The sequence below is a fragment of the Dromaius novaehollandiae genome, chromosome 12 (assembly GCF_036370855.1).
Source record: "Dromaius novaehollandiae isolate bDroNov1 chromosome 12, bDroNov1.hap1, whole genome shotgun sequence".
Lineage (NCBI taxonomy): Eukaryota > Metazoa > Chordata > Aves > Casuariiformes > Dromaiidae > Dromaius > Dromaius novaehollandiae.
The window spans coordinates 18,029,383-18,043,179 of record NC_088109.1 but is presented as its reverse complement, the minus strand read 5'-3'; the positions used below and the strand labels follow the sequence as shown (position 1 = coordinate 18,043,179).

General features: G+C 44.8%; 1 protein-coding gene across 7 annotated transcripts in view; it reads left to right on the top strand.

The window, feature by feature from the left end:
- Positions 1-13,797, top strand: part of CADPS (calcium dependent secretion activator) — a 244,560-nt gene that overhangs the window by 99,119 nt on the left and 131,644 nt on the right. For all 7 annotated transcript variants that reach the window (XM_064519123.1, XM_064519120.1, XM_064519119.1 and 4 more), the window contains exons 5-6: positions 2,180-2,416; positions 4,976-5,097. In XM_064519123.1, the coding sequence (XP_064375193.1) occupies positions 2,180-2,416; positions 4,976-5,097 (359 nt within the window). The remainder of the gene's footprint in view (positions 1-2,179; positions 2,417-4,975; positions 5,098-13,797) is intronic.

Genomic DNA, 13,797 nt, shown 5'->3' with positions numbered 1-13,797 from the left:
CCAGGTTTTTAGACCTGTGGGTGGCTCGCACTGTGTATAATGCATATGCTGTAAACAGCCTGGTTAGATCTTATGCCAGGACGAATTTATGTGGAATTGTTTCCCAAGACTGAGACTTGAAACAGGAGAGTACGTTATAGCTTGCATGAGTGCTGCTGCGAACTGTGTTTATAAAGGGTAAGCTGTTGAGGACTCAGATACCAAAACTAGCACAGTGGAGTACTTTATCAACAGCCTTGTGAGGGTCTTCTAGAAGAAACGTGACCTTGTTTTCATTTCCAGCATGTGTTTTATGAACTGCTTTTTATGACATTATGAATTGCCACTGAGAAGATACCTTGCACATCATATCCTCTGGCCCCAAATGCTGCTTAGCTGTTGTACACCTTGTACAGTCTCTTCAGCCCACTGTGAGTTACTGAAAGCATGAGTAGATTCAGGAAATGGGCCTACTTGTCAGAAGACTTAGGGTTTATACCAGTGATCTTAATGTAGCTGGACGATGGGCAGCAGTCACAGGCTGAGAACACACCTTGGGGAGCATCACATTTTGCTGTCATTGTCAGCTTTGGTTTTAATGTTTAAGTGTCCTGTGGCCACAAGCAACATTGGAGGATCTCATGGGTAGCAAGTTCCTAGGAAACACAGGGAGAGAACTGCTAGCTGAAAGGTTGTCTTGTTGGAGGGAGACACGGTTGCTGTCAAGCGATGGAATAAATGGTAGAAACTGCACTGTCTGACTGGTCTCATCGCAGCCTGAAAGTTGCTGCCACCAGCATAAATTTAGGAATCTGAGAGAGTGGCCTTCCTTGGGGCTCCAGGCCAATAGCTTGGCTGCTGGAGCATCATGTTAATGTCATCAAAGGTCCAAGACTGTAAAGAGGATTCTGTAATTTATGTCTTGCTTTACTGTAGTCCTACAAGCAAGGCAGCCCCTCACTCCCAAAAAGAGAGGAACTGACACATCTCAGTGCTCAAGGGCTTGGGAAGAGAAGAGGGAGTCACTCACAGTCTTTCCATGCCTGGGGGCTGCTGAGCAAGCGAGCTGCTGGCCAGCCTCTCCCTTTCTGGCTGGTAACTGCCTCAGCTGTGAAGCCTGCGAGGGATCATTTCTTTAGCCCCAGGTACTGCAGGTTGCTTGGGCATCTTGCTGAGACCAGGACTGGGGCCTGAGGATCCTGAGTTACTTTTTAGATTGCTTGTGCTGTCCACTCCTGCCATGTTCACTGCCTTCTGCAAAGGGCATTTTACCCCTCCTTCTAGTCAGGACCACACATTGTTGGTTTTGCCTCTTTGGGCTCCCTTCAGACCAAAAAAAAAATGTTGGAGCATCTACTTAGGACTGTTTGAAAAAGAGTTGGTGGCTCTGGGAGACTGGCAAACAAATCCCTCAAGGTCAGTGTCCTTTGAATCCTTGGTAAATCACTAGGGCAGCCAGAAGCTACACCCAGCTAGGCAGAGGGGCCAGCTCTCCTGGAAGGCAACAGAGCTGGATGCTCTTGTGGGAGGAAAGGTTGCCTAGACCCAGGAGGTCTAGGTTTGCTTCCCAGTTTCTGTCTCCAGCTCCTTTTGTGACTGCAAGTCAGTCTCTTCTCTGTGTGTCACAACCCAACCTGCTAGTGAATGAAGGTGCCAGTTCTCATCATGATCCCTTTTGTGCGTGTTGGGGTCCATCAGATGAAAAATTTTCCGGGCATTTCAGAGTCAATGGACTGGAGAGCATAGGAAATAATTAAGGTTTGCTGAGGAAAGACAGATCCATGACAGCTGCCCAGAGAAGCAGTCCATGGCGGGTGGTGGAGGTATGTCGTTCCTGGGCCTTGGGGGACAGAAATCAGTGAACCGATCCCTTCAGCAATTCAGCTGAGATCTGCGCTGGAGTGTTTACAGTGGTGAGTTTATATATATGAAGGAAGCCATTTACAGATAGAAAGTGAATGAAAAGCAAGTGCACACAAGAAACAGTAAAGTTGGGTAAGTATCAAGCAGTAATTCTATGGGAAGCTAACAATACTGTTTCTGCCAAACAGAGGGGAAAGCTATAATTTGTCATCTGGTTTGTGGGAGTTCCCTGCATGCAAACCTCTCTGCAGATGCTCCAGGGGGATTCTCCCACTGTAACAAGTGGTTGCTGATTGTCACCACAATTTATTCTGTTGTTTATGTTTCTAAATCCAAGGAGCGTAAGTTTCCAAAATTTGTGTCCAAAGAAATGGAAAACATGTACATCGAGGAGCTGAAGTCATCTGTCAATCTCCTGATGGCAAACTTAGAGAGCATGCCTGTGTCTAAAGGAGGCTCTGAGTTCAAGCTACAGAAGCTGAAGCGTAGTCACAACACCTCAATCATCGACATGGGAGAAGAAAATGAGAACCAGCTTTCCAAATCAGATGTTGTGTTGTCATTCTCCCTGGAGGTAAGCTGCACGCTTTCTTCCAGCAGACAGTGCGCAGAGTTGGTGAGAATAAAAATTCACAGCAGTCAACTTCTGCTCAGTTCAAGCTTGAGAGTTAGGTGGGCAGAGGTCAGTAGAAATCATTCTTCTGAACTCCATGAGGAACTGCTCATCTTTCAGTTACCAGAAGCTTTGCCTGTGGTCAAATAGTGTGTCCTTTCTGGTTTTCACCATCTTGTTGGAACAAACTGTGTAAGTTACAGCAGCAGGAAATTCCAGATGGTTTATATCAAATGGCTCAGAAATTTGCATAATTAATTGGCCTCTTCATAAGGCTTGTTACCAAATGTACCCCAGTACCCCTGAGCAAAACCCATCTTCATGAAATGTCCCTGAAACTAGTACAATAATTCAGGGATTAATCTGGCCTCTAATTTCTACATGCGCCTTGAGACACTCGCAGTTGCCTGGCTACCTTCACAGTTTGTTTTTGCAGCACTCGGTGGAATGAGAACTAGAACTTCTGGCATGGCAAATCTGTGTAACGTTATAGAGGTTCATCATTGTTAGTTCCAGTTCCCAACATGCTGAAACATGCTATAAATGTCAGTGTGTTTTATTATTGCCAGTTAGAGGTGTCACTTTATTTCTCAGCAAGCCTTGTTTCTTCTTTGGAGAACTGTTAAAAATTGTTGAAGTTTTGTATGCACCCAACAGATTGGCTTACTGTTTGCGTGGAAATATTGTACTTTACTGGCTTGCTGTTTGCTTTGTATTGAACACCGACTTTCTGCTCAGCAGAAAGTTCCTCTGTACAGCCCAGTGGAAGGCAAGGTGCTGCAGGGAGCCACGGTTATGTCTGAAACAGGCTGTCTCTGTACTGGAAGCCGTGTTGCTGCAGTAGCTGTTTTCAGTAAGGTTAATTATGCTGTGCAAAAATATTTGCAGCCTAGGCAAGATGTTTACTCCAAGGAGTCATTAGTGTTTCAGACACACCAATATAGAATTGTTATTGTGTGTCAAGCGAGTGGGTTTATGTTACATCGTTAAAGCAACTACCAGAATGGGGTCAAAAATGTAGGATGCAGAAAAATCATGAATTTCTATTTTTATGTAGTTTCCTGTTCATTTCTCCTCCTAAGGAGTCTCTTGTTATATATATTGTGCCAATGAATAACTTACAACACTGATTGTCCAGTCTCAGACTTTAACTCTTTAGATGCTTGAGATCATATTGATAATATTCAGCTCAGACTTAAAAACCCCTATTTAAAATAGGGTTATGGACCCAGAGACAGTGCCTTCAAATGGCAGCATCAGATAAAGCCTAACTTCTAAATGTTCCTGTATGGAGGAGCAGGGGACTATCACAAAGCAATAGACCTCTCTGTAGGAAAAGCTTGTGCGGTTTATATAGCAGTGCATAAAAAGGACTCGTTCTTACAGTGCGATGTCTAAAACTCTTTGCTCCAGCTGAACCCTATGCAGTAGAAAGCACAAGCTCAGTGGAGCACTGACTTCAGGAGGTGGAAGATCTGTTCATTGCTCTATGCACGAAACACTTTCTGTAAGAGAGTTTTTGCTGAGCATGTTTCCCCATCAGGAGGTCTGCTGAGATCTGTGTGCAAGAGAAGGGATCTTCAGTGAAATGACAAATCAGAAGACCTCAGGAAAGGAATTTGGAATCCCAGTGTATACTGCATGATAGCAGTAATAAAGCTCAAACAGAGACTCCTATAGTGTTTCTTGTTGAAATGTGTAAGGTACATGGTTAACATGATTAATCACCTTTAAAATAAAGGAGAAGGAAATTTTCTGCAAGAAGCTTTGATGGGGCTATCTTAACCTTGAAAATACACATGCATGCTTTTTCCTGGATTTCATGTGTAAAGGGACTTTTAGGTTGGGCAGGACTGTGTCTGAGAGGTCCATCATCAGAAGCCTGGTAGAGCCCTGGGCACCAGAGGGCTTCAAGCAAGCCTGTGTGCATGTGTGAGTCAAGCCTAGGACTGGAATAAGAGGAATTTGCTGAAGTGTGGGGAGGCAGGGCGAGTGGTGCAGCATCCGCTGTTTGCCTGGGAGACATACAGCGCTACTGGATCACTTACTGCTGGTCTGGCTCGGGGAGCCAAGAATATCTGGCACTTCTTCACACTGATGCGAGGGTCCCACAAGACTTGTCTCCCTCCTGGTTCTCCCCTGCACTCAGGCCTTCTCCCTCCTGCAGCACTGTGGCTTTCCCCACCTCCGTGCCCCGGTGCCCCAGAAGCAGGTGAATAGTAGATTTTTTTTTAATTCTCCCAGCCCCAGGTACAAAGTCATGGGAAGAGGAAAGGCTGGAGCATGTACAGCAGTCAAAGGGAGACCTCCCAGTGAGGTCCTCACCACATGCAGACCTTGCTAGCTGCCCTGATGCCAGCTCAGCCTGCGCAGCTGCTCACCGTATCCCTGCTCACCCGACACCATGAACATCCATCAGCACATGGACAATCCTGGCACTGGCTGACCTTGCGGGTTCAGCAGCCAGCGCTAGGCCTGAAAGAGGCTGCTCCTCTTATGCTGCCTTTCTTTGCCCCACAGGTCGTCATCATGGAGGTGCAGGGTTTAAAATCGCTAGCCCCCAACCGGATTGTTTATTGCACCATGGAGGTGGAAGGCGGGGAGAAGCTGCAGACCGACCAGGCTGAAGCCTCGAAGCCAACGTAAGTCTTGTATTTCCTTCTGCTCTCTCCATCGTGCTCTTCTCCACCCTGTCACTGTGCTGCTTTGAATCACTGCGAATAGCTCTGCTTCCTGCATGGTAAGGCCGGAGGGGACTGTGAGAGCTTAAGCAGAGGAAGGTTCATTCTGCAGGAGAGAAACGTGGCCTTCCATGTATACAGAGCATCGCCCCACAACGAAGAATGACACATAAGCCCTGATGGAGAAAAAAGCACTAAGGACAGGCTCACATCTCCTTGTAGCTATGGAGACATAAGTTTGTGCTGTACGTAAGTGCTTTGCTAAATAGGGATGGAGTTAAGCATGTGCTTAAATAAATACTTGTGTAAGTGTCCATCTGAACTGGTGCTGTAGGTGCATAATCTTGTCCTCACTGTTAGGGTCTTGGTGTTCCTCTGAGAAAGGGCAACAGCTGGCTGAGAAACAGCCATGGCCAGAGGTGGGAGAGAGGAGAGAAGGAAAACTTCAAATCACTCAGTTAAAGCTATAGCTCAGGTCACACTGCCAATATTCAGTTCAAGGGCAGAGTCTTGTTCTGTCATCTTTGACCTAGGCCTCAGATCCCTAGCACTGGCCCCGTACTTTGCTTTCTCTTTCCCCCAGAGTGTTGTTACTAGCCTGCAGGTAATGTATAATCTTTGTTAATTTGGAAAGAGAACATGGTGAATGGTTTATTTCCTTTCTGATTGGTGGGATTAGTAACTTGAAACACTATTCATATGGATTTGAGACTGTTTTCCCATGGTTCCCTGTGGAGATTTCACACTTAAATTCTCAGTAAGCATCTTTACAGCATAGAATTTCCAAGGTCAAGTGAAACCTCTTTGGAGTTGCTAAGCAGTGCTGGAAAGGCTGCTGTTGAGACAACTCCCTCTGTTCTAGCACCCCCTTTTCTCGGAGTGAGCAGCCCTTGATGGTATTTCACCAATAGCTTCCCAAGCTCACAGAAGGAAATCTGGGAACCAAGCAAGAATTTTAAAATTTCAGGTTGTGTTATGTGTGAGTGCACAAACACTGCAGACAAGCAGTTCAAGACCAGTGTCTTTGAGGAAGTTTCAGCTAATGCTGGCTGGAGAACAACACTGCATATACCAAAATGTTATGTGTCGTATATATATAAGGTCTTTAATCATAACCAAGCATGAGGCACTATCAGTGAAAGCTATGTCGGTCTGGAATCTGCAGTACTTTGCTGTAAAGATTTTCTGTTAAAACATGCAGATGGCTAGTGGCATAGACTAGAGGACATTGGTGAAATGTCTACATTCCAACCTGAATAAATTAGTTGTCTTTTCATTTGGAAGGTTTCTAATATTGATGTGAAAACCACAGAGGTATATACAGTACTGCAAGTCTCTGAAATACATTAATATCCAAACTGCTTGCAAAGGAATGATAGAGACTGGAGTCCCCTTGTTCATACTTTCCTTGGCTCCGTCTTTCTCCTGTTCAAACGCAGGCACTCCAGTAGCTGCCCTGCCATTCAGTTCAGCCACGTTTCCAGACTCCTGAGCTGGTGTGGAAGCATTCGCAGAATTACAGTGCTGGGCACAGGCTGCCTTTCATCAGCGTTCATCTTCTTATGGAGGCGCAGAAAGTGCTGATGCCTTGCACCCTGTGCTGTACCAGAAGAATAGGAATCTGCAGTAAGCTATTTAAAAACAATGTTCCCAATCAGGGGAAGTGCTGCAGCCTGGCTTACTTTTCAAAAACGTTTTGAAATCTGCTTCAGAGAAGGAAATAAAAGAGCTGTACTTGGAAGAAAATTTCCGTAAGAACTCGCAGTTGTCACTATTTTAGGTATTTTTTGCTGCTTCAGTGAAGAAAGTTGGGCTCTATTTAGGAGAAATTACTATTACCTGTAGTGAAAAGCACACTTCGACTGTGTTACATGTGCTTGATTTGCTTCGTGTGTTCCTTCAACTTCTGCTCAAAGGAGCTGTCCTTTCTTACGCAAGCATACTTGCTGTCAGTGATAGGACCATTTATACAAGTGTTATTTGGAGAAAATAAGGGATGGAGGAGTGAGCTCTTTAATTGAATGGGTCTTTTTTATCATAATGAAATGTACAGTGTCTGGGCACGCAGCCATCAGCCCTTAGGAAAATGCAGCCAACACCGAATGCTATGGCATGATATGAGCTATACAAGTCCATCACACTTACCCTCTCTCTGCACTGGCTTCCTAGAGAGGGGCAAGCCAAGTTTAAAGTGTCCTCAGTTGCTCCAGTACTTGGGCTAATACCTATGTAAATGCCTTAAGAGGGGAGAAGCTTTGACAGTTCCACCCCTTGAGGGTCCTGGCACTTTTTATTTTGAAAACCAAAGACCAGCCAAGCCAAAACTGCAGAACAACCAGCCACAGCAACCAGAAACCACTACAGAAGACCTAGTGTCTTTTCTTTTCTGTATTAGAAATACTTTTAACCTTGCTTCCTCTCCCAGACATAACAGCCCAGACAGGGAAAACTGGAGCCCTGTGAAAATTCACTGCATTTACATTCTCCCTCTGAGAAGAGAAGGAAGGAGAGAATGAACCACATCTGACAGATGTTTGTCATGTTGTTTAATATATGACTTGAAGGCACTCTGAACTGTGACTCTTTAAACTGCCCAAAATCCATTTTTGCCATCATTCTGGAAGCTATATGGACTAAGAAAAACTTAATTTGACAAACACTTATCATCAAGGGAAAAAAAAATTACATTTGAACAGTGAGATTCACTAGAAAACTTTACTTTTTTTGTGATAGCCATGTATCCTGGGGAGGAGGATAGGAGAATGTCACAGGGCTATGCAACCATGCAAGACATCCCGTTTTTACCTAAGAATGACTCGTATAATTGTTTGCTGTGTTCTCACATGCCCTTGAAATGCCAGCCCTTGGCTGAAAACACACAGGCTACCAGTACCAACGGATGTGGCTGCCGTTTGTGTAGCTCGCTGCCATGCCTAGAGGTGCTAATCTGGGCTCCGCTGCTCCAAGTGACGCGCACACACCTAATGAAAAAAGACAGTCTCACAACAAAGTTCGTAGGGAACAACTTCCCGAAGCACTGGCCTAGCTCTTCCGCTGTCTAATGCTGTGAGAGATTTGCTGTTTGTCTTTGCTGGTATGGGAAACAGCAGCTTTTGAGAATAAGATGCTTGAAAGCATCTTAGTGACTTTGGAATTTAAATCCTGTTTGCAGATCTTGAAAGAGGCAGAATAGCAGCTGGGGTTAGTGGTTAAGTTTACCAAACAATGAGATTAGTTGTGTGCGAGGAGTTTGGCTCTAGGGATGGCAGTAAATATTCATCTTTTTTTTTTTCCCCTTAGACCCCATGTTGGATTTCTGATATTTTAAGCACAATCCCTTCATGTAAGGATTATCCGCCTCAGCACATGTATATAGGATGGCACAGTTTTAGAAAAGGCCAGACCTGAAATAGCAAGGGGATATATGAGATCAGGCTTGCAGTGTGTTACTAGTTGTGCTTTAAAAAAGTTGTGTAAGAAAAAGCCTTTGTATTATGTCCTAAGTCACAAATGCCTCTTCAGTACATCCCAAATCCCAGTCCAACCAGGATGTACTGCTCTTTGCACTGGGACTGTACCCTTGCAGGTCTTTGAGGGTTTTATATCCCTCCTCCTCCTCCTTACCAGTTGTCCTGGTGTCTGCCTTGTCTGTAGAATAGAGAGGGTGAAGTGGCTTCTGCAGATCTCTGACACTTCTCCTCCAGGGAGTTGTGTTTCTAATGCTGTTGTTACTGGGATTAAGAATAAGGTTGCTAAGGGGTCTGGGAATAGGAGATAAGGTCCAGTCACAAACCCCCTGTCCTACAGCCTCTAAAGAGGCTGCTGGATATATTTAAACATTGACCTGTACTTGTAGCAGTACAGGGCTGTGCCAGTGATTCATCTTTTAGAGTGTCTCATTTCTCTGACGTGAGCAGAACAAAAGAAAACAAAGAGACCAAAACAACAACAAGGTCCAATGCGCCTTGTAAATAAATGCCGTATATTCATCTGGACATATTTCACTACTCCCAAATCCATTGACTCATCACCTCATGAGATCTTTCATTTCAGGCCTAAGGCTAAGGCTCATTTCACGTTTGACTCCAGTTGTAACTGAATAATGACTTACTGTGCTCCAGCAAGGGGACAGGGATCTGAGTTTGTACATCCAAAAATTCTTCCCGTGTTTCTCAAATAATGAATTAAATCCCCCTATTGTGGTAGCATTCAGCTATTTTAGCAACTGTGATGGCTTGTTTATCTTGGAGGTCCAGAATACGGAGATAAGTCTCATTCTCCCCTTGCTTACAGAAGTGTAAATCAGATGTCCATGCACTGAAGTTTTCTGAACCATTCAGGTTAAAGGCAGTAAATAACTCAGTGTCTGGGGGGAGAATCTTGCCAACCTGTCTGCGTTTTGGCATCCTCAGCAAGCGACTGAGGTGTGGGCTGTTCTGCTGACTCTGGAGGTAGTTTCATTTTGAGGTGAAATCCTCCCCCTTGCAGAGGGACCTCTTCAGGACCCTTCTTAGTACAAGACCTTGCAGTAATCCAGAGTAGGAGAGGTGAGGCTGGAGCTCCACCATGGATAATGTGTGCCTCCCACGTGCACAGGCGGCCTGGCTGCAGGCCCTTGCTTGTATTTGCTGCATGAAGTGTGCAGTGTATGGCTTGGCAGCTGCTCCAGCTGGTGGTAAAGGAGCATGTACATGAGGGAGCTGCATGGAGTTGCGGGAGGGGATTTTATTCTACCACTGTCCCCACATGACTGTCAAACAAAGTCAGCTAGGAACAGGTTGGTTATTTCACTAAATAAGCAAGAATTAATCAGTCTTTTTGCAGTGGTTTCTTTTTTTATTTTTTGAAGGACAAAAAATTACTCTTTACTGCTTATTTTTTCATGCATTTTTCTTAAGCATCTACTGTGGGTCAGCACTGGGGAAAGGATCCTCAATGGGTCTCTCATCTGACTCCATATCAGCCCTATGTTGTTAATCACAGCTGAGGACTTGAACCTCATGTTCTTTCGAGAAATTCACTTTTGATCAAGTAGTATCTTTGGTAGACTTTCAGACCTCTCCATGTCTACCCCCTTCTGCTCCCTAAGCCACTGCTGTAGGAGAGAGAGGTGCCCAGTGTTATCTTTGAGCTCGTTCCTGATGCTGCACTCTGATTTCCTTTCAAGGTGCTCTGATACCTACATTGCTATGCCAGACTGCACTTGTTTTGATCCCTACAGCAAACCATCTCTCTAAGCTTATCACAGTGTTAGGGTCTTAGCTGCAAATCGGTATGCAGCAGCTGACAGAGTCTGTCTGACCGTGAACAGGGGCAGGAACTCCACAGCATCCTTTCTTAATGCCATTCTTTGCAAATCACCTTCCAGGAGATGGAAGTTGGACAGCAAAGTGAGAAATGAAGTGCCCAGTTCTCCAGGAAGGGAGTTTGGAGAGCAGGAATCCCCTCTGGCCTGGCCTCTTTGCAGCAGTGGAAAATCTGGTCTTTTCATTCAGGAATCCCCTGCCTCAGGCCCTGATTTTTGAAGTGATGCTCAGTGGCTCTGTGCGGAGTAGGAGGATGATAAGAGCATTTTGTTGCCGTCAGTGTTTTGCTGCCACGGTTAGTTGAGAGATGCTGTGAACACTTCCCTGTAGTAAAATGAGAACAGGTCCTTTTGGGATTAAATTGCATGTATAAATTATAATTATTCCATACACTGTAGAAAAAAATTAACTCCACTAAACTGAAAGGGTTTATACTAATGTGAGTGCGAGTGGAGTTTGGCCCATAATTCACGTTGTGTATCCTTCAGTACAATCTGTTGGTACCATGTCTGGTAGAAAGCTTTCAGACATGTGTCCAAGCAAACAGTCCTGCAGTCGAGTCAGCTGGCCGCAGTTCCCGGTTTTGCTATCTCTGCCACCTTGACAGCCCTGCTGGGCTCCAGCAGGCAGGCAGAAGAATCAGTGGCCATGAATCCAGGTTACAGTCAGAGCTATTGCTGTGTTGCAGAGGTTTTATTGTGTATCAAAGCCCAGGCAGGTCTTCACGGCTGCCCCGTGTTAAGCAGTCATTCACATTTAAGTTTGTGTTCTTAGCGAAGCCATATGTAAGCAGAATTCACGCTACTGGATAAAAAGAAAGCAACAGGAAATTTTAGGAGGAGGCTGCTTTTTTTTTTTTCCTTCTCCCCTCCCTCTTGTAGCTTGCTTCAATTTTAAATATGAGCTGCCTTAATTACACAGACTGATTGGCTTGCCTTTCAAGTTGCATGGTTTCATTTCACAGCTGTGCAGATGTTTGGAGCCGTGTTTCTTTGGGAAACCTCCAGGAACCTTACAAACAAGTAAGGATAGGTGGTGGAGCCCTGGCTACAACTAACATCGGACACTGTTGTCTCTTGAGTGATGATACTGCTGGGCTGACAGGTGACAGTGGCAGGGACAGAAACTTTAGGGTAGTTGCTTTCAACTGTCGCTTTAGGGCTGTAGGGTATAAAGGCTTTGCTCTTGAAGGATACTGCTCTTAGTTCTGTCTGACCTGCTCTGCAAATACCCTTTTGAGCATGTAGTAGCATTTCCATAAAGCTCCTGAGATTTATGTTACGATGTTCTCATTTTTAAAAATGGAGGCTGTGGGCAAGTCATTAAACATGGCAAAAAATGCAATTGAAGAGTTACCAAGATACAAGCATGTGATCTATTATGGGAAGTCTTTACTCAAGTGGTGCAGGGCCCGTTCTAATTAGCACATCAGAACCTCTTCTCATACTTCCTCATCACTGATCTGCACATTTCTAATATCTCACCAAAAAGAAGTGGGAGTGGTTCTCCTTCCTCATGACTTATGTAGGGTTGGGCACACTTCTGCCCCTTTGCATTTGTTGCCACTGTTCTTCATGATTTCAGTCTGAAAAAAATGATTAAACAGTTAACATCGAATGGGAAGGATTGTGGGGGGTCCCATACAGCACCCGGTTACCACTACTCCATTAAGGGCAGCACAGTTCGTAGCCAAACCACCAAATTCCCCCCTTGGTTTTATCTAGCTGTTATTCCTGGGAAGTAGAATGGTTTCTTTCAAAAACAGCTCTGTCTGTATGAGTTTCCTGCAGGAAAAAGTACCTCTTTCCATTAGCTCTAACGTAGAATAGTTCCTTTTTCTTGCAAGTCCACAACATCTGATGAGCCAGCAGTGTTTATATGGTTTGGCACGCTGTCCTTGGGCCCACAGGGGTACAAAAACTGTTTCAGATTAAGCAGTTTTGTTTTTCTCCAGAATAAATGCTGCACCTTGAGGCGGCCCTCCTGTACATCCTTCCTGACACTGACTTGCTGAGCAATCTGCTCAGGTTGGGGGCTGTTTTTCTTCCCCTCCAGTTAGCCCTGACGTGACCCTGTGTCATTAATCAGTTCTCCTTTCCATGTACTTTCTCCCTCCACAGAATTTTTTTTGAGAGGAATGAGGTGATGTTTGTCACCGCATGAACAGTCTTCAAGGTCCCATTCCTCCCCACATCTCCATCCTCTTTCACAGTGCAGCCAGGAGCCTGCTGAATCAGTGGAAGGCATACAGTTGATCTCGGTGCACTCGAGTCAGACCCAGTGTCTTGGTTTCAGTGTGGTGATTTTTTTTTTGTTTGTTTTAGGGGAGCAGCAAGGAGGTCATTCATACACCAAGCCTTCTGCCCATAAAACATGCCTCTTCCAGGGCTGTTACCTGCAAAGCAAACTCATGTGTGGTCACACCTCTCTCCTGTGCTATAAATAACTGTTACACAAGAGACTGTATTGAAGAATAGTGAAGTCTTGTTTCTATAGACTTACATCTTGTAGCTGAGTTCTCTTGAATCAGGTAAGAGCAACCTCTGGGCTGTGTTTTCCCTGCCCTTTAGAGCATACAGAGCTCTACATCTACACAGATTCTCTGGTGTCTAGTAAGGGTCGAGCTCATGCACCTTTTCTTTCATAGAAAAGTACTAGGAATGTCTCTCTCTTCTAGCCAGCTGTCTAGTTTCTTGAATGTTCCCCTGCATTTTGGAATTATTTATTCCTGTGATAACGCGTACATCCAAATTTAAGTATTCCAGAAGGTGTGATGATGCCCAAGGCAATTTTCATCTACACCCATCTGCTGCATCACTCCCATCCATGCAACCTTAAGACAGGATACTGAAGACTGAAAGGACATTGAAGTACGACTGGGATCCATGCTAAATTCAGAAGAGGACTGCAGGAAAGAGTCATGGGTTACATTCAGTCGTCTTGTTTTATAACTATGCTTGGTGTTTAAAAAAAATAGTAAGAGACCATGCCTGAGCCCACGATCTGCACGTCACTTGCCACGTGAAAGGCAGGGGCTCAGACGTGTGTGAAAAGTGCCCAGTTGTTGGTTTATTAATTAAGTGCTCTGTACAAGTAGGGCGCATTATTATTTAAAGAGGGGTACTGTAATTACTGTTGTAAAGCCGTGTAGGGAGATAAAGAGCATTTAAAAAATTGCTACTGGGCCCACTCCTACATGGATGGCACTCTGAATTAAGGAACAGTGTAATGGGACAGATGACCTTGACTGTGATTTCTTAGCATTTCAGTTCTTCTTTCTGTAAAATGAAGGTAAAGAGGCCCATTTCCTTTGTGTAAGTGCTGAGATCTCTCGATGATGGGTACTACATTTGAA